Below are 21,569 nucleotides of genomic sequence, written 5' to 3'. Positions count from 1 at the left end.
GTATTTCCTTTAGAGACCCTGACCACATATCAGAATTTATTGCATCTGGCACCTGTCATGGCAGATATGCAAGAGGTGACCCTGGACACATTCACCACTTTCTGGCTTGCTTGAATTCCCAGTGGACAGGAACAAAAGTTTAAAATTTAATGAATGGATGAAATAATAAAGCTGCTGCTATTTGGTCACCTGGCCACCAAGCTCTGACTTCTTTCATCCATTCTGCAATTCTACTTTACCCATGTCATCTCTTTAAAAGGCCCTGGTGACTGTTCCATTCACTCTTCTGCTTACCTTCAAAGGTATATTGGTCTCATTTTTCCTTGCCCTTGGGCAATCTCATCTACAACCAATCATCTCTTTACTGCATTGCCTCTGGCCACAAAGTATACCTCACTGTTCACTGTTTATTCTAAGCCATGTCTTTGCTGAAGTATGTAATTTTCTTTAAACAAGCTCCTTAACCTCCGGCCCTGTATTTGTCTTATCAGTAAAATGGAGTTAATAACTCGCTATGCTTGAAGGCAGAAGCCCTGGGACGTATGTTTCCTTGAGGCCTTATTTGTTAAGATCTGTCTAAAATGTTTATCTCCGTGAGACAGACTCTGATCTGGAATGTCCACTCTTCCTCTCATCCACCATCTCCAGTCGGCTCCTGTCTGGCCCTACTTCTCTCAAAGCGAAGCTCTGCCTCTTTGAACTTCATGCTTTTCTCCCTCTCCCAAATGATTCTATACTGCTCAGTGCATCCTTACTTAAAAGTTGTCTTCTTTGTTCTTTATCTGATGATGAGTATTACAGACTTTCTTCTTCAACTAAACTATATGTTCACCAAAGACAAGAAGTATGTCATACCCACCACTTCAAACTTTTCCTTTAAAAAGCATATTAAAAAGTGTAACATTTGCAAAGAGAAGATAGAGAAGAAGTAAAATGATTAATAGAATGAGTAAGAATCTCTTATAAAATGGGTTAAGAGCCTTTCAGCTTTGTAATTTGAAAATGTAAAGGATGCACAAGAATGTGGTCAAAATTCGTAAAATCAATGGGGTAGAGATGGACTTGCCTAAGGTGTTTCTAGATTAGAACCAGGGATATACCTATGACATTTGGAAGAGGTAGTTTGGGGATAAATAGAAAGAAACACCACTATCCTGAACAGAATTCATCCTTATGTGTGTGTATGTGTATGTGTGAGAGAGGGAAAGACAGACAGACAGACATACACACACACAGACACAGGATTATCCTGTGACTATCAACAGGTCCTTTGCGTTGTAATGTACGACTTCCTTAAGGACTACTGGGGGTGAGGGGGTGAAAGTATGATAAGGCTAATGCTGATCATTAAACAGTCCCAGCACAACAGGCTATTTCAGACCTTCTCCCTAATTTGTGTAGTTTGGTCACTTCACGGACTCATGATTTTAAAGCCTAAAAGGACCTTGCAGATCAACTGTTTCAGTACCTACTTTTGAAAGCAGTGGACATCTAGAGAAGGTGAATTTACCCCGGTACAGAGAGACAGAGCACAGGAGGATGAAGCTTCCTGACTACAGACTATGCCGGGACCACCCTTTCAGGAGGCTGGCTCCCATGGCTGCCTGGCCACGGGCATCTTTTTGTCCCTATAATTTCACCTCCATCCAGCACCACTCTACCACTTTACTTAGTTCTATTTTAATTTGCCCAAAATAGAGTTTTTAAAAAGACTTGTTACAAATAAAATACAGTTTTGTATATGGGTTCCGTTACATTTTTACTATCTAGGGCCAAATAAATATAATACAAAAACTTCTGTAACACATAAGATCACAAAGGTTATTTACCTTGAGTGTCTCTGTAATCTCCAGAGTCTTCTAAGAGATTTTTCAAATAATCTAGAAAAGGAAAAAAATCATAGTATTTAGTACAATAAATTACTAAGGAAAAAAACATTTGTCTTTCTTATTCAATACTCCAGTCAGTCTTATTGGTTAATACACACTTGTTCGATTTGTGTTAATGTTCTAAAAATGTGAAAGAATTAAGCCCAGGGATCAACTTGAACAAATCAGGACACAGAATCAGAGCTTTAGAGGTTGCACTCGTGATTTTAGAGATGAGGAATCAGGCTACACGGTATTACCCAAGTAATACAATCTCTCTGTGTCACAGTCAGGACTAGAATCCAGGTCTCCTGATGCCAAGTTCAGCTCTTTTACTCTAACACACATGAAATACCTTAATCTCAAGGTTAGATGTATTGTCTAGTACCAAATTTCAAGCATTAATAGATTAGATGCCTAATGAACTCTTAGATTTGTCTATCTTAAGAGGCTAATAATGCCTAGAACACCAGAAAAATGCAATACATGTATCTAGACCATTGGTTCTCAAATGCGGATAAATTTGCCCTCCTGGAGACATTTCTGATTGTCACAACTGGGGGAAAGGGGGTGCTACTGGCATCTAGTGGTTAGTGGCCAGGGATGCTGCTAGATTTCCTACAAATGCACAGGACAGTCCTACAACAAAGAATTATCAATTATCTGACCAAAATGTCAATAGGGCCACATAGAGAAACCCTGGTCTAAATGAAGATGGTCTGTAAATGAACAACATGGTATATAGGAGTTTTTACAATTTTTTTTAAAAAAGGCAATAGGCTGTATTAAATAAATCTTTAATACAAAGATATGTCACAGGATTTCAAGGTAGTATTTCCTTCTCTGTGGAGACATGTGGGATGGCTTGCCATTAACTATCAAATTAAAACAAATTTCATTCCCTGGAATTTAAAGTTCCCACTACAAGTCCCCATTGACTTTTCTGATTTTCTCTCTCGCTACTGTCTAACACAAGCCCTTTATTCTTACCAAAGCTTGATTCTGCACAATTCCTTAAACACTTTCCATGTTTTTCCTGGCTCCATATTTTTTGTCTCTAATGCTCCCTTCTTCTGAATCCTTTCTCTGTCTCTGCATATAAAAATTCTATTCATAATTCTTCAGAACTCAACTCAAATTCCTCCTCTCCTACCAAACTTTCCATTTGAAAGAAATAGTCTTTCCCTTTGAACAATACCTCACTCAGCAGTTAACTCACTTCACACTTCTGATCATTTTCTTTTTCCTTAGACTAAAAGCTCCTTGTGGGCAGGACCCACATCTGATCCATCTTTCTTTCTCTCCTAGCACTTAGCCATGGCCTTTGCATACAGGGGACAAGAAATGCTTAATGGATTAAAGGAAAAAAAATTGTTTTTCAGACAGGATTATGTCCTAGTTTAAGTAAAAGGCAAAAAAAGCTGAAACCAATCCTAATGCAGTAGGAGTTGAGAAAATACAAAGAGGAAAGGCATACGAAAAGACTGAATGCATTTTAAATCACATCTAATCTCAACTGAGCAACATTATTGAACAGATATAATTTTATCCCACAGATTCATGAAGCTATGCTCAAAGGCACAAAGGGAAACCTGGATGTTAATGTCAGCTTTTCTAACTTCATAGTAAACACACACACTCAACTGCTGAAACTGTACATCTTTGAGACAGTGATTCAAGAACCTGTGAGAGTCTAGACATGCACATTATAAATATCCAGCCCTGGCAATAAGCCACAGTGAGATGTTGTGTATGACGAAATTAAGCTTCTGTGCACTAGAGCATAGGTTCTATCCTGCCAGAGACTATCACAAGCAATTTAGATCTGAAAGCAAACTGAACACACAAGTTGGAGAGCATTCTTCCAGTCAAATAAATAAGAAAACCACAAAAATTAACAAAATACACTGATTATACACTATACTCAGCCTCATCTGGAGATGAAAAGTGAACTTAATCTAACTCTGACCCCATTCAGAATACATTCCACATATAAGCCATGTTTGGTGAATCCAAATGCTTAACTTTTCTGTGAAAGCAACAGGGTTTGGAGAAAAACTTATTCTTCTTAGATATTCTCAAGATCCAGGTTACCTCATTAATCAAAAGTGATGTTCCTTAAAGCCTGCGGTCAGCTGAAGAGTGTGGAAATGAAAGTAGGTTTATCTAAGTATCAGATTCATGGCAAGTTCCTATTTTGTCTTCAATTCTTGTTCTTTAAGACAGAAGCATATCCATGCAAACTGGGACATTTCTCTAAACCAAAGAGTTCACAGGAAGATGTCCTTATTAGGAAATCCTGACCTCAGAATTACTGTGCTGAGCCCCATAAACTTGAATCTCATTTTCTTACCTTGTACTCGAGTTCAGCTGCTGCCTGCCAAACTGAACTTTCAAGAATAAAGTAGAAATACACAAACCGGCTGAGCAGAAAAGCCACCATTAAGATGTTGCAAAATCATGCTACTAATCAAGGAGATAGGTTTACTTTCTTGCCAATTAAAAAAAAAATCTTAAAATTCAATTTTCAAAGTTCAGCTTGCTAAAACTAAATTTTAGAATTCAACTTTCCAGTGTATCTATCCATCCATATTTCCAGGGCGTCTTGTAGTACATCCTGCTTTTGAGGACTTTTACCTTTTCTAGGAAGACAAGCCCATGAGTTAAGAATCACTGCTGTAATTACAGAGTAAGAAGAACATGACTGATCACCCTCTGAGTCAGGTGGGAGGAGCAATGAAATCACCAGCTGTTCCAGTGACTGTCATAACCCAGGTGAAACCCAGGAAAGGAGACCAGACAGACACTCCTGTGTTAGTCAAAAGGAATTTACTATATACCATTTACGTCCTTAGTATCCTGTACGAGCCTCATTAAAAAAAAAAGAGACGCAGGACTCATTTCAATTCACCATGTTATACTTACAGTATTCTAGACTATCTTCTCAATTCCAAGGCTTTACTGTTTCCGCCAAGCCAAACTAGGCATTTTTCAAAACTTCACTAATAAAAACACCTCAAACACTACTGAGGTTATTTGTATCAAATCAAAAAAGGTTGGTGCAGCATGCATGGCTACCACAAAATGTATTTTCTGGCCACCAGGTGGCATCATCGATCAATGGAAGCTAATTAACCCCACAGTCACCATCACCCAACATTAGTAGCACAAAACTAGCCGAAACAGCACATGCAGCCTCAAGCGCTATGCAAGTTAACTTTGTCCTCATAATATGAGGCTCAGAGTGAAAGAATGAGAGCTCAATAAATACTATATCTTGTTAGAGGTATAAGTTTTCTATATATAGACTCCTAGTAAGCCTTACCATCCCTTGATTACCTAATCAACAAATCATCAAAGCAGAAAAACTATTCAGAGGTATAGTAACTATTTGCTAAAACTGAGTCATCTGTGGGAATCGGGGACTTTCTAATTCAACAACATCTAGTCAAGTTGCTGGACTGTGTGCTGAGAAACGGTTGCCGGCAGAGTACAGAGGAAATGAGCATATAGGACACTATAGGACACATAACATTTCAAAGTCAAGTGTTTTGAATTTGAGGATGTCTTGCTTTGTATTATCCAGATTTCTTCTCTCCTCCCTAAATATGTAATGAGATCAGCAACAAATACAAAATGATGATGTCTAGATAATAATAAGTCTAGTCAATAAACGCGTCTTTGCCAAAGTTTCAAATATTAAAAGAAGCAGCCTAAAATCCTCTTGAATTGGGAAACAGAGTAGAGATTATTTTAGATACCAAAATAGAGATCAAGCATTAAGTTGTAAGACACACTGCTGCCATGTTCAAGGTGGCTTGGTGAAGAGCTCCTGAGCCCTCCCTGTTGGGAGTGAGAGGAGAGCCAGTCACGTCCAGGAAAACCTGTAATAATGCTCATTCTAAAGTATCATGAAGCATATAGTTTTTAAATTCTAAAATGCATTACAGGAAATTTGGAAAATTATATCATGGAGAAAACTCAAACCATGAACATTTCTCTAAAAAAATTATTATGATTTTAAAGCATTTCCTTCTGTTTTTATAAATGCTTGGCTTTACTTAATTTTAATAATATGTAAGATTTTACAGCCCATTTAAAGTATTCTAACTCATACTTTTTTTTAATACATAGGAGTAGCTGATCTCATCACAGGAATATATCGTACAGTACTTAGTTATTCTATTATTAGACTTAAATGATTTTTAAATTATCTTGTTTTGGCTGTTATAAATTGGATGGCCATACATCCTAATTTGCTCATAATGATTCTACCATATACCTGCTGTCCAGATATTACTATAAATACTGCCACTTGCTCTTTTTTTTTTTGGTGAGGGAGGTAATTAGGTTTATTTATTTATATATATTTTTTAAATGGAGGAACTGGGAATTGAACCCAAGACCTCATGCATGCTAAACATGTGCTCTGTCACTGAGTTACATCCACCCCTGCCTTGCACTCTTGAAAGGTAATGGGTTTGAATAACGAATTGTGTGACCATTTAAATTACAACACTGGTCAATATCTTGATATATTCACCTTTTTCCATAGTTCAGATTTTTGGGTGGGGGTGAAATGAAGAGGATTGAAAAGGTTTTTGTTTTTTTTTTTTAAGTAATTGACATATATCATGAGAAACCTTCCCTAAAAGGATATAACAATTTAAAAATATCATTATAAATACAAGTTTCACTAAATGATTGCCAGTTTCTATAGTTTTTTATTGCTAATGTAGTAGGGGGAACTGATAACTTGTTTTAACTGGTATTTATGATTCAGAGGATGTTAGACATGCCACTGTATTTGTTATGCATACTTTTTCTGAGTGTTTTTGTTCATATTTTTAGTCTAGACATCTTCATAAGTTTTAATATTCATAGTGAAATAGTATTTTTCATATTTTCTACAAATATATTTTCTGATGTACTCTTTATCCTTTTATTTCAACTATATTTTAAACCTTTATAATATTTTTATTAAATAGAATAGTTGAAAGGTGTCAATATTTTCCTTTATAATATCTTTATTCTTCTGGGCTTAGGAAAATAATCTCTCCTCCTCTATCCTAAGAGTTTTAATAAATAACCAATTTTATTTTTTCCTGGTTTTCTTATAGTTTAATGCTTCATATGTAGGTTTTTAAAGTTAAGACTTCATTTTTTTAGACTAGCAGGTTTACGTTTAAAGCAGTTGAGGGGAAGGTACAGAGATCTCCCATATACTTTCTGTTTCACACGTGCACAGCGCCTCCCATTATCAACATCCCCCACCAGAGTGGGGCATTTATTACAACTGATGAACCTACATCAACACATCATTAACATCCAGAGTCCATAGTTTACATTATGGTCCATTCTTGGCGTTCTAGATTCTGTGAGTTTGGACAAATATATAATGGCATATATCCATCATTATGGTATTATACAGAGTATTTTTACTATCCTAAAAATCCTCTGTGCTCTGCCTATTTACATTCAGTTTTGATTTTATTTAGTGTATCCAATGATGCATGAATTTTAATTAATTTTTCAAAATGTAACAGTTATTCAATAAACAATTCTTTTTCTATTGTCTTTCACTTTCTACTTTGTCAACATTAGATTCTTATAAATAAGTCTATTTCAACTTACCTCCCTATTCCAATGACAGAATAATTATTATTATTTTTAATCAACAGGTCTATTCTTGCAAAGATGCTACATATCTTAAACTGTTGACGTTTTAGAGTGTGTATTGACTGATATTACCCTCTCAGAATATTCTTTAATGATGTACTGTTTATTATTATATACAAAATAATTTTGATATGTATTGATAAAATTGCAAAATTCTAAGTTAACCTGAATAAGAATATGGAGTATCAGCAATTAGAAGCTAAGCTAATGGTTCTATAGTGTCAAGTATCCTTTTATACACAAAGGCTGAACTGTGGGCTTCATGAGGACTAGGAGCCTGAATTAATTATCCTTATATCCCCAGCACCAAGAACAAGGTCTGGTGCATATTCAACAAATGTTTCCTGAATTTATGATGGACTAAATGACACCCATTTAGAGTTACCATTTCTTGCTTCATATTTTACTAAGCAGTTGGGATGATACTTTGAGGGTTTAACTGAAAAGTGCTCCAGTCTCTGTTCTAATTCTCCTGCTTCTCAAATATTAGTTCAATTCTGGTCCCTGAATCTGTGGCTCAGGGCTATCTAACTTAGAAAAAGAGACCTTCCTGAGCTCTCAGGCTTGTAGATTCATGGCTTGGAAAGCAGGTGATACCTTTTTGTAAATTAAAAAGACCACTTCTCTTGGGCTGCTGCTGCCCCTCACTGGGGCACACAATATGGTGAGCATAGTGCAAGCTGGACGTGGTGGATCTCAGCCGGGAGCCCATGTTGGGGCACAGCCGTATGAGGCAGCCTTGGCTTATCTTGCCTTTGATCAGTGTGGTCCTGAGGTGGCATGCTCAAAGGGCTCACGAACCAAACCTGACCCCAGGCTCATCTGATGGCAAAATTTTGAAGCAGATCTTACAATGGACAGAATCTCCCTTCGGTCCCTTTTTAGTAGGACAGATTGGTTAGTCATATGGAGAATGCCCTTAAGGGAGTCAAACCCACAGGGAAGTCTCCTAGCAAATGTAAACGTCCATTATTTGACTTCCTTAAGACTGCTTTTCTTTGTGGATATGATTTCCAATTGTTAAGGCTGCCACTTTATCAAGTGGGAATCTTATACGTACAGAAATGGCCTTGATGCAGTCAAGCCCCACTTGGAGAAATCTCAGACCCATAGTTGGTCCTCACCATCCTGATTATCAACAAGGAGCAAATTTAAGTTTAGGGAAATAAAGTGTATTTTACTACCCAAAGAAGAGCCAAGTGAAGAATAAAGCAGATACAGACACCAAAATGAATCCAAGTTTGACAGAATTTCAGTGTTTTCTCCACCTGGAACAGTTCCTCATGTGAGCCCATGATCCTGACAAACGCTAAGCGGGAAATTCTTTAGTAACAGAGTCAGCTTCTAAATCTGTGGCAAGGCAGGTCCCAGCAATAGAGGCATCCGGCTACTTGCAGCAAATCTGGGTCAAATCTATACTGAGAATTGGAAAAAGAATGGCTTTGTGGTAATGCCCATGGGTAGAATTCAGAGGATCTGCAAACTTGGATAGGCAAGAACAAACACTATTTCCATTAACCGTCAAGTGAAATATGGAATTTCCTTCCATTATGAATGTAGACAACAAACCACCGTATTATCAGTGATACCAGGACTTCTTCACCATAGAATTCACATATTTTTATATTACATAACAGTTGTTGCAGACATCTCAAAATACTGTTTACTCTCATCACTATTTCAAAATCATGGTAGTTACTAGATCCACCACCAGATTTTTATTTAATATATTACATAAAGAGCACATGTATTACTGTTGTACTTCAAAATTATTTTAATAACTGTATTTCAGCCCAATTGGTTTCCTACTAATCTTATGAATTTTACTCTGAAGCTTAAAAAATTATCAGAAGAGATGTATAGGTTCCACCATATTCCCAGAGGGATCTAGGCTTAAGCTTAAAAAGGTCAAGAACCTCTGTTTTATAGAGAGAGTGAGATTACATTTAAAAGCAGTAATTTAATTCACCAGGCAGATCAAATGTGCTTGCCTCTCATATCCTGAAGTCTTTCCATAGTATTAAAATACTTGATGGACATAATTTATTATATACCATCTCTCAAAATACCTTGTTCACAACTACAATTAAAAATGAAATGCAGGGGCGGGGTGAGTTATAGCTCAGTTGTAGAGCACATGTTTAGCATGTATGAGGTCCTGGGTTCAACCCCCAGTACCTTCCTTAAAAAAAAAAAAAAAAAAGAATTGCAACAGAACAAGAGCTGAGCTAATTACAAGGGGAATTCTGAATGTTCTCACCCTCCCATTTCACATGGATGGAACTGTCTTATATCAGGGCCTTTGGGTTCCTCACAAACTAAATTCTTTGGCTAGTGTCCAGGACAGCTCCACCTTTCATCAGATTCTGTCCTAGAGAAAGTGTTAGAATGACTTTTGATGTGGACAATTAGCCCATGATTTTAAAATAAACACTTGCTAAGCATGAGTTTCAATTGTCAGCAAGGGATTTTAAAAAGTCATGCATTAATTTGATTCTGATCTTTTGTCAAATTTGTATTAGCCTGCTCATAACTGAAATTTATAGCTTCAGAACACTATAACAGATGTTTTTAATATCCCACTTTCTACCAACATGGGAAATCCTGGATTTCTAAATCCTAGAGGGAGTTAATACCATCCCAGGCTACAGGCAATCATTATAGGAAAAGTAATATAATATGTTGTTAAAGTCACTTATAATATAACATAAATATTTTGAAGATCAAAGAAAATACCTGATCCAAATTTAATCAAAGTTCAAAGGACTGTTTCTCCCCCCCTAAATATAGAAGGGGAAAAGATATTTCAGAGGAATTTTTAAATTATATTTTTCATTATATTTTCCCCACCATGATCCCCACTGATTCAACTTGTTTCAACACCACTGTAGTAACTTTCCACAAATAAAAGGTCTTTTATTGAACCATTTATACCACATACAACACAAATAGAGATCATTAAAGAAAAAACAAAAAACCCCAACCCTTAACGGATATATGATAGTCATCTCTGGGTGGTAGAGATGAAGAGGGGCTTTGTTGTTTTTGTTTTGTTTTTTTATAATACTTAACATATTTTTCATAGCACAAAAGAGCCCTTCAAAGAAAAGAAGTGATCCTTATAAAAATAAATCCTCAGAATATTCTTACTCAAACAAGTGGCCAGATCAATATAAGTTTTAGGAATTGAGAAGAGGAAGAGCTGGGAGGGACCCTGAGGGGTTGGGTGTGGTCCCAAAGAACAGGACCGTGCGCTCCATCAAGGCAGGGAACACCCTTGTGCTGTTTGCCAGTGCACACAGGTGCCCAGCTCACGGCCAGCCCGTAACAATACAGGGTGAATGAGTAAGTAATTGATTAACAGAGAGAATCTGGCCCTGAAGGACAGGTTTCAAGAGAGAGTAAGAAACTGAATGCTGAATGCAGCTAGAGCAAAGAAAATAAGGTCTGGGCAATTCTTTGTTTATAATGAACAATTTTTAACTGTGGTCTTTATACTGTAAATATTTTGTTGTTTTCTAAAGATTTAATTTTTTTAGAGTAGTTTTACATTTACAGCAAAATTGAGGGAAAAGTACGGAGATCTCCCATATATCTCCTGCCCCTACACAAGCGTAGTCTACCCCATCATCAACATCCTCCATCAGAGTGGTACCTTTGTTGCAGTGGATGAACCTACATTGACACATCATAATCACTCAGAATCCATAGCTTACCTTAGGGTTTATTCATAGTGTTGTACAGTCTATGAGTTTGGATAAATGTGTATTGACATATATTCGTTAGGGTAGGATAAATAAGTTTTCAACCTTCTTAATAAGCAGAATAAAACCATGTCTGTGAAATGATAGAAAATATATATACAGTCATCCTCAGTATCTGTGGGGGATTAGTTTGAGGACACCCCTCGGATACCAAAATCTGTGGATGCTCAAATCACTTATATAAAATAGTGCAGCACAGTCGGACCTATCTATCCATGGGTTCCAAATTTGTGGGTACTGAGGGCCAACTGTATTGGTCTCTGCTCCAGGTTTCTGGCACAGAGCTCCCCAAATCTCGTAATTTTCTAAGTGAGAAGAGCACTATGAGCATCTTTTGTTCTAATACCTGATCTTTGAACTTAGTTCTGACACAAAGCTCCCTTGGAATTTCCTAGGTGATACTAATGTCTTTGTTCTAATGAGGTGACTCCTGTGGGCTCCTAGATGGGGACTGGTCACCAGAAAGACCAAGCCACGATTAAAGGCTTGAAACTTTCAGCCCCATTCTCCATCTTCCAGGAAGAGGAGAGGGGCTAGAGAGTGGAATTAATGACGATCATGCCTATGTGATGAAACCTCCAGAAAAATACCAAACTATAGGGTTTGGGGAGCTTTTAGGGCACTGGTGGGCCCACAGAGGGCATGGGAGTTCCACCCCACATACGTTGCCCTGTGTATGTCTTCCATATGAATGTTTATCTGAATCGTTTATTGTATCCTTTTATAATAAACCAGTGAACTTAAATAGGTGACTTCCTGAATTCTTTGAGCCATTCTAGCAAATCTGCAAACCCTAGGAGAAAGTCATGGAAACCCAGATTTGCAGACGGTCGGTCGAAAATACAGGATACAGCCTGGGACATGTGAATGGCATCTGAAGTTTGGAAGGGTCAGTCTTGGGGACTGAGCCCAAGGTCTCTGGGTAGATAGTGTCAGAATTGAATTAAATTTTAGGACACCTAGCTGGTGTTGAACAGAATCGCTTGGTGTAGGAAAAAACCCATTTATATGGTGTCAGAAGTGTTGAGTGTGGTAGTGTGAGAGCAAAGGGGAGACATGGGAGTGTGTTTTGCCTGCTGTGTTCCTAGACGGGGAGTGATAAGGGCAGCATGACCAGGAAGAAGATACTGCCACAACTTGGCACGAGTTTAGAAAAGGCCGGGCCTGGAGCATAACAAGGGAAATTGGAAAAAGCAGGAAGCAGAGGCAGAGGAAAACTAGTCAGCAGAGCCCGTGATAGAGGAAAGACAAGGAAAGGGGAGTATTTCAGTCCTTCCAGCTTTGTTTCTGGGAAACTGGAAGAGTGTTTTTACCCTTAAAAGCAATTTATTGATCAATTCATCCAGCACACATTAACTGGCACTACTGCATAGGGATTCTCACTCTCATAAAAATGAACAATGTTTACTTCCCCAAGCCTTTCAGTTTACTAGTCTCTGCTATGTGTCAGAAACTACACAGGCTCTGAGTTGGGATAAAAAAGATAGCCTCTACCCTGAACAGATGGGGGAGGAAGGAAAGAAACAGTGGGTAACAAATTAATGCTGCTCCAACAGCAGCACATGTGTGTGTGGTTTTTTAAAATAATAATAAATAGCTATCATTGTTGAGATGGCTAATAGTACAACTACTTAAAGTGCAGCAGGACATATGGTCATTTATCAGACCAACAGTTGCTCTTAACACCGAGTATAATGGAGGAGACCACAGGGCTGTTTCCTTGAGTCCTCAGGAACAGGTATGGGGACTGTTTTCTTCTATTGCTTCCTAGCTGCTGCCTCAAGATTCCCATTTCTCCTAACTCCAAATAGGGTCCGGGCCCCACACAGACACAAAAATCTGGCTAGATCCAATGGTCTTGAGCAGACAAAATAAAGGTAACATGTACAAGTTCTTCTGCTTAAAATGAATAAATCACTGTTTTACATATTTTTAAACAATTCCAGTCTTAAGCATTTCCTTATATAACATACACATTTTCTCTGATCCTATTTTGAGTTGAGCTTAAAAAAATATTACCAAGAATTTAGTTAGAAATTTTTTACTACAATGAAGAAGAAATAGCCTAGGGAATATACCCAATGGAAACCGAAATTATGTCCTGAAGAAAACATTGCAAGACAATAGGATGGTTGTTTGAATAGTAGGGACAGGACTACTGGTATCAGGGGATTTCCATTCACCTTTCTCTAAAAGATTCTAAAAAACACTATCCTATCATTATCTATGCTTTACCCCTGCATTTCTCAATCTTCCCTTCCCAAGAAACCAAGGTGGGTAGAAATCTACTTACAATGACTCAGGTGGGAATCCTTCCCTTTCTCTACCTGAAACTCATTAATAAATCAAAGTTGTCAAGAGTTGCCTCAGATAGTTTCACTCCTTCTCTCTGCTCCTGTGTACTCTGTGCCCCTGGAATTACTCCAAATTCTAAAATGGAAATAAAAGTACTTTCCTCACAAGGTTGTTTGGAGGATTAAGTCAGTGAGCTTGTTTATCTAAAGATGAAGATCCAGTTAATACACATGTTTGAATAGATACAAACTTCAGACTTAAAATATAACTTCTAAAGATCTAAGTGCATAGAGGGAGCACTCTGATAACAAAGGTAGAAATATCTTGCAAAGTAGAAAGCAATCAGAACATAACAAGGAGTATAGGAAAATCAAAACTTTAAATAAAAATCCATATAAAACAAACCCTTGGTACCAACTCCCACGTGTCCTCAGGATTATACAATCACAGCTGCTTCAACTAATACTACTTGTGTTGCCTGGGACAGGGCATCTCACCTCTCTGAGAACATCCCTGAAATTCTCTATCTCAATGTTGTCCTTTAGGCTAAAGACATTTTGGTTAAAGGGATGTTTTAAATATAGTTTAAAACCAACCAAAATTATTTCCTCAACAGTTTCCAAGGTATTCCAATCTGACCCAGATATGTTGGGGTGCACTAAATTACTAATAAAAGACTCACTCCTTGACCCCAAGGAGTTTTTATAATCAAATTAACGAATCAATATTCAAATCATACAAATATTAGCAAATTTACAAGGCATCAAATAAATATTTACCAAATCACTTTGCACTGGTAATAAGAGTCAAGGAGAAATGGGGCAGAGATGGCTTCAGAGGGAATGGAGGACTCCAGGTCAGGGTTGGAGGAACGGAAGAATTTGAATCAACAGAATAAAAGGCATAGAATGAAGAATATGAAACTTGTTATTTCTTTACAAAGACTATATTCTTTCTTTAACTTTAGTCCTGACTTTGCAACCTTGAAAAAGCCACTTATGACCTTTATCTTTCAATGAATCCACAATTACTGAGGATCTACTATATATAAAGTAGTGTACATCAGTTAAACAACGGAGATTTTCTAAGTTAAGACAGGGGTGGGGGAAGGGCTTTAAAATTAAAGAAGAGACAGCTCAAAACTAAAAATAACCCCAAGCTCACATTATGTTGGTTATAAAACAAACGAAATCTGTCTCTTAAAGAGACTTTTTAAAAACTTGCTGTTGCTATTTCACCGTTAATCAAACAAATGTGGCATGAAACCTACATTAAACCCATGTGTAATTCTTACTTAGATCAGTCAGAGTGTGGGGGAAAAATATTTTTACATGAAAATTTTAAAACCTTGCTCCATCCTTCTCCTATTTGAAAGTGTCTTTTGCCACTAAAAACAGTACTTTACATTCAACAGCTGTAGAAATAGCCTAAGCCATTTAATAGCTCGTTTATGATACAGCATAGAATTTGTCTAGTAAAAACACAACACATGCATGGGTACTTCCTTTTGTTCTGTGTATTCTAAATCTGTGCCAAACGCAGAGGAAAGAAAGTACAGATGGACAGGATATCCTCAAATTATTTGGTTTGCCTTATGTCACTCCAGAGAGAAATCTAATGCCTGATTCACAGTTAGAAATTCAAATTAAGGAGAAACAGCTAGGGTAGGCAGTCCTGGGTCTCAAAGGCAAGCCTTCCTCATCAGCAGTTCACACAGCAAGCCTGGAAGGTATGAAGGTTTGCCTAAAGGGAAATGGGGAAACCCTGGCTTTCTAGGAGTCACCCACCTCATTCAATATAGCTGCTGGCTTAGGTGACGGTGATTAAGGATAAAAGCATGCATGCCATTTCTTAAGAACACTAATAGGAACCAAGTGTACCTCAAATCTATTTTCATAAAATTACAACTGATTGAGGAGGGAGAGCGGGAGTGGAGGTATAAATTGGGGGTTCAGGACTTGCAGATACTAACCATTATATATAAAATAAACAACAAGGTCCTACTGTATTGCATAGGGAACTATACTCAACACCTTGTAATGGCCTATAATAAAAAAGAATGTAAAAAGGAATGAATATATATATATACCTGAATCACTAAGCTGTACACCAGAAACAAACACATTGTAAATTGACTAAAAAAAAAAAATTACAAGTGACTGAATTTAGAGTTGTGGTGGCATTTGAATATTCTTATCCATTTGGACACAATTCTTAATGCATATACACTACATATGTATATTAAGTCATTGCACATCCAACACACTTTGGCAAATACCACAGAGGATCTAGCAGTATGTGCTGGTACTATGCTTAGTACTGAGAGTACACTAGCTTTTTTTGTGATGCCAAACCACATCATCACTATAAGTCTGATTTTCATCTATGTAAATAATACTATGATATATGCATGGCTATGGTGAAGATTTAAAGAGCCAATGAAAAAAAGTCCTTAGCACAGTGGTGCCTTCATTTAAATCGTAGCTTTCCTTTTCTCTTTTTACTGTTGCAGTGGTAAACTAGACACACAGCCCTGTAATCTTGAAGCTCACAGTCTAATACAAGATAGAGACAATGACCAGATATAATTACGATGATGATGATGATAAGAAGGATACTGATACTACTACTAATAGCAGCTAATACTTATTTAGAACCTACTAGGACCAAAGCACTATTCCAACCACGTAGTCTCATTAACCAATCCTTATAACAGCTATCTGAAGTAAGTGACTGGGGCCATGGCATCTGATATGCAAATATATGGGAGTGACCCTGTAAACTTCATTCATGAGTGGCTGGAGAAGTACCTTCTTGGGATTAATAATATTAATTAGGTGAAATGACACAGGGTTGTGGGGTTGGGATTGTAAAAGAAGTTCCAAGCAAAAGGAATGATCATGTATGAATTCACATGGATGATCAAAGAACTGGAAGAAGTTCAGTCCAGGCAACCCCTAGATGAGGCTGTGAGCAATCTATAAATCCACATGCTAGGGAAAGTAGCTACTGGATGGATAGAAAAAGAGAGGTGTTCTTAGGAAAGGCAGAGTTTCCCAAGAAACTCTGGGACGGGAGTTGCCTGGTTGGTGATGTGCCAGAAAAGCCCACCTGTTAGCAGCAGCCTGTACTGGGGGATCCTCTGAACCGGTTTGAGCAGGTAGTGCTTGAGGGCCAGGTTAGCACAGCGGGGGCTCATCTGAAAGGCAAAGGCATCCAAAGTAAACACAGGCATTTTCCTAAGGAGCAAGAGACCCAGAATCGAAAGCTTAGGAAGCCAAATTAAATAGCTAGTAACTCTGGAGGGGAATTCATGGAGAAGCTCCTTTTGTTTTAAGCACAGCTCCTATGCTGAGTGGGAAACTACAGCAGGTTCACCACTTAGCTCACTCTCTCCTGTTAGGTAGGTCTCTGAAATCACTGACTCATGGGGAAAGCTTGTTCACAGCCCTCTGGTCAGCAGTGGTGGCTGCAGTCTGCATTCTAGGCCAATCAGAGCCCACCCTCCACAGTCGCTGCCACTTAGAAGAACATCTGCCACTGTATTCGTGAACACAAACCAATCCATCCAACCAACCAACCGAGAAGGAAATGCATGACCCCCCAAAAAGGTGGCAGAAATAAAACTACTGGGAATTGGATTCAAATAATCATCAGAGCCTATCATCAACACATTGATAATAACAGCAGGTGGTAGTGGGGAAAACTGCAGAAATTAAAGACAACCTGAAAAGGGGGCAAGGGTATAGCTCAGTGGTATAGTGTGTGCTTAGCATCACGAGGTCCTGGGTTCAATCCCCAGTGCCTCCATTAAAAAAAAAAAATTAAATAAACCTAATTACCTACCTCAGTTAAAAAAAGAGGGAAAAAAAAAAGACAACCTGAAAAGCAGACTTATATGCCAGAAGAATGTAAACTTCTTTCTCAAATGAATGGCTACAAAAGACAGCCCCCCAATCACACCGTACATAGGAACATTTGATTCTGGAACCCTTCCTACTTGACCACTAGGATATTTGATTCTGCCCTTAAAGCTCTTTTCCTTAATATGCACAACAGATACTTGTGCCCATTCCTGAGCCTCACCTCCAATCTCACACACAAGTATTTACTGTGAGGCGGCATCAAAATGGCCCAGTGAAAATGTCCCTGTATCCTAAGATGTCCCCAGAGTCTTACACAGTTCAGGTGGGAGGGGAAGAGTTTTTTCAAAGCTGCTGAGATGGTTTTATTTTTTTCTAAAATAGGTATCTCCAGGTTCTGGTATTCAGAATAATTACGAAATTACAATGATAATGCACATTAAGAAAGCATCTATCACGTAAGCATCATTAACCAAGACAGCTAACTTTTCCCAGTCTTATGTTTTCTTTTGCTGCCAAGGCAATAGAACAACTCACTGGACACTGATGAAAACCTTGGTCAATTATCAGTAGCCACAGCTATATATAATCACACTTCCCTTCTTAACAGCATGACTTCAGAAGAAAGGAAAAGAAGGAGGAAGAAAAGACTACAAATGATTTTAAAGTTTGGTTATTTGTCTACTGTACAAATTAGAAATCAGCAGTATCTTAACATTTCCAAAGTTTTCTAATTTGGCATGATTGGAATTCACTGATGTTTTTAGTTTCAAAACAGAGAAATGGTAGCAAAGATACCTCAAATTCTCTAACAACAGCAGAAAAACCTGGGTTTTTCTTGCACTGCTCATCCAGCAAAGCTATATTCTTATCAAATTCTTTGATGTATGTGGAATACATTTTTAGATACGGTCCCTTCTTTACAAAGATATCAGCAATTCTTTGTTGTTCAGTCCTGAGGATAGAGAGACAAAAATATTAAAAGAGTCAGTATCCAAAATAAATCCAGAGATGAACAGAGTCCCATCTCCAAGCTATCAGCTTATCTTCATTTCCTCTTCTTCTAAGACACATCCCAAATGCCCACTCATCACCATTTCCTTTGCCACCATCACAGCCTGCCTGGACTCTGCCAGCCCTCTGACTGCTCCCCGTTTCCAACCATCTCATTCTTCTTTACAGCCAGAGTCTTAAGCCAATTCAGATGAAATTTTAGGATAATTTTTTATAAGAAGAATGAGGAAGTATGTACAAGAAGACTACCTCTAATTACATTTTATTTCTATCATGACTTTAAAATTAGCTTTTAGTCATTCCTCAGTCCTTAAACTCTGTGTTATTTTATACTTAGGCTGCAGCTAAGAATTAATCACTATTTAGCATATTTTCCTAACATGTAGAAGCAAGATATTTCTAAAACAGGCAGAGGTATTTTCCCAGATTGCACATGAGGAAACCTTAGAGGTAAATATTTATCATTAAAGTAGGTGATATCGTTTTGTTATTCTAATAATTTTGAGTTCCCCATAGACTTCAACAATAAATTCAGTCTCCTACAACCAAACTTTCTACACATTTCCAAAGATGTCACCAAAGTTTCTGTTACTGTCTGAAGCCCAATGGAACTAGTTAATTCTTTTCCTTTTCTGAAATCTATAGCATTTATAAAGATATCATGTATATGGAAATTTCCTAAATCAAACAAATCTTCCTATTAACTCAGTGAATGGCCTCCTTTCCAAAACGCAGAGTTTCATGACTTGAAGCCCCAAAAAGACAGAGGAGACATTTGAAAATGTTCCCAATGTGAAAATATCAACTAAACTTCTCTCCTAACCTCAAAAATCTTGATTACCAAAGGCCACAAAGAAAGCTAAATTAGTTGAATACAGGCCCTTCTTGCTTTTGAAGCAACATTATCAAAGAATTTAAAAATTCATAGTATTGAGCTCAGTGCACCAGTGAATTTTGGCCATGTGTAATTCAATCTACAGGTAACTGCTAAGAAAATTCAACATAATGAAAAACTCAATGTAAGGAACACTTCTCTGTCACATGCAGGACCCTCATAGCTTCATCTAAAATTGGAAACTCTAGGAAAGCTGGTTAGTTCATTTTTACCAGTTTAACATTCTTTCCTCCAGTTCCTTCAGGAGATCCCGATTGAGCTCATACAGCTGAGGCAAGTAGTACAGGATTTGATTTAGGATCCGGTCCTCAATCACTGGTTTCCCAAGTTGCCTGGAAGCATGTGCTACTGCATCCCGGAAATCCTATTACAGGCCAGAGGAGAAATAGACATACACACATAACTTGATAAAAAGATTTTTCCCCAGTCACTCTTTTCCCCAAAACAATATAAACTCCCAATACCCACTTCCTCCTACCCAACTTACTTATTACTTTGATAGGAAATTAAATTTAAAACAGATTGTGTGATATTTCTCTTAAATAGTTTGATCTCCAAACTTAGCAATTATATACTAAGGGATTATCTGGAAATTGCATTGCAAATCTAAGTAGCCCTTATAATTATCCCAATACTGCTATATGAACAAAATTCATTTATTTTAAAAGTTCCCAGCAGATCTTAATTAATTTTATTTTGGAAGTGTCTCTTTGTCATGTGGAGCATGGTACATTCTTGATAATCTGAGAATACTGGATCCAAGCTCTTGCTCCTAATTTACTGTGTTTCCTTCAGCTAGATTTTCCTCATCTGTTAAGTGGGTTTTGAGACTTTAATTAGATACTGCACATAAAGCCTCTTGCAATGTATTTGGCACACAGGATCAACATAACGTTTTAACTCTGGACCTTAAACTCTCCCCTCCCTCTATCTAGCCTTCCCATAAATTCACCAGAATTTATACTTCTTACAAAAAAAAAAAACATTTCTCATCACATATTCTTATCACTGACTTTTCTCTATAAGACTGTTTATACCAAAAAAAAAAGACTGTTTATACCATGTTTTAAGACAGGTCCATCCCACCCCACCCTATCACTCCCGAGGACTTGGAAAGGGTGGGACTGGAGATGGTATTTGTCTGGATTTCACTGTATCTTGAGGTCTACCCTTGGGGGATAAGTAAAACAATAGTGGAATCTATTCCACAGGCCTGAGGATTCAAAAACAAAGATTGTTCCTTCTTAGAAGCAGGAGGTTTAATTAAATCCTTAAAGCAAAGATTGGGTAAAACAGACTCTTTACTAGGCTTTCCCTTCTTTCTCCTTTCTGTCAAACTGCTTTCCATTCGGGAGTTTACCGGTCAGATCAAGTAAATAAAAAAAGATCCTGATTTCTCCCTTGATCTATTCAACACCTGCCCCCGAAATACATATATTAACCATTAGTATTTCTTATGCTTTCTGTGAAGAACAACCACCTAATACATAATTTAAAAGTACACAAAAAGATTCCTTTTCTAAAGTGTATTTTAGACAAATCAACTCTTCTTGTGCTCAACAAGGGCTAATACATCCTGCCCTTAGACCTCAGGACCCGGGACTGACTATATCAGCACCAAACAGTCACACCAGCCCAAAGGAACCAACTACTTACACCAGTAACTAAAGAACAACTTTTACAACTAATTACCGTAATATAAAATAAGAATTTATTGCTTGTATAAACTCCAATCCAGAAAACCACACAACACAGCTCCGGAAACCAAATGGACTTGGGCCAAATTCCAGCTCCCAACAGCTTGTTTCTATCAGTACTCACATTTATAGTGCTAACTTAACACTCGAAAATCATTAGATTTTTCATCAAGCAGAACTACACAGAATATATTTACATACCACAAATAACATTCTCAATTGTAAATGTATTCGAAGCACAGCAGTTAAACATCATCTATAGCATTTTTTAAATTATACCAGTTTAATGATTAAATAATTTAGCTGCAAGAGTTCTTTGTCCAGCAAAACAATTAGCATGCCCTTTCTTTGGGTAGAATAAATAATGAACATGTTTGTCCCTTGGCAGCAGGATGACTTTTGTTTTCCAGTTGGAAGGCATTTCCTCAGCCAGGACAGTGACAGTAGACATTAGCTGCTAAGTAGCTTAAGGACCCTGTCTGACACAGCTTTTG

At 37.6% G+C, this 21,569-nt stretch overlaps 1 protein-coding gene across 3 annotated transcripts in view; it reads right to left on the bottom strand.

Annotated features, from left to right (window-relative positions):
• FGD6 (FYVE, RhoGEF and PH domain containing 6) overlaps positions 1 to 21,569 on the bottom strand; it is a 96,196-nt gene that overhangs the window by 20,873 nt on the left and 53,754 nt on the right. For all 3 annotated transcript variants that reach the window (XR_012078509.1, XM_006197909.4, XM_015248294.3), the window contains exons 6-9: positions 19,591 to 19,742; positions 18,268 to 18,424; positions 16,718 to 16,805; positions 1,830 to 1,880 (exon numbers count right to left, since the gene is read on the bottom strand). Coding sequence is in view for 2 of the 3 variants with exons in the window: in XM_006197909.4 (XP_006197971.2) it covers positions 1,830 to 1,880; positions 16,718 to 16,805; positions 18,268 to 18,424; positions 19,591 to 19,742 (448 nt within the window). In the remaining variant the exon portion in view is untranslated. The remainder of the gene's footprint in view (positions 1 to 1,829; positions 1,881 to 16,717; positions 16,806 to 18,267; positions 18,425 to 19,590; positions 19,743 to 21,569) is intronic.

This window comes from Vicugna pacos, chromosome 12 (assembly GCF_048564905.1).
Source record: "Vicugna pacos chromosome 12, VicPac4, whole genome shotgun sequence".
Taxonomy (NCBI): Eukaryota; Metazoa; Chordata; class Mammalia; order Artiodactyla; family Camelidae; genus Vicugna; species Vicugna pacos.
This window is presented reverse-complemented; position numbering and strand designations above follow the sequence as displayed.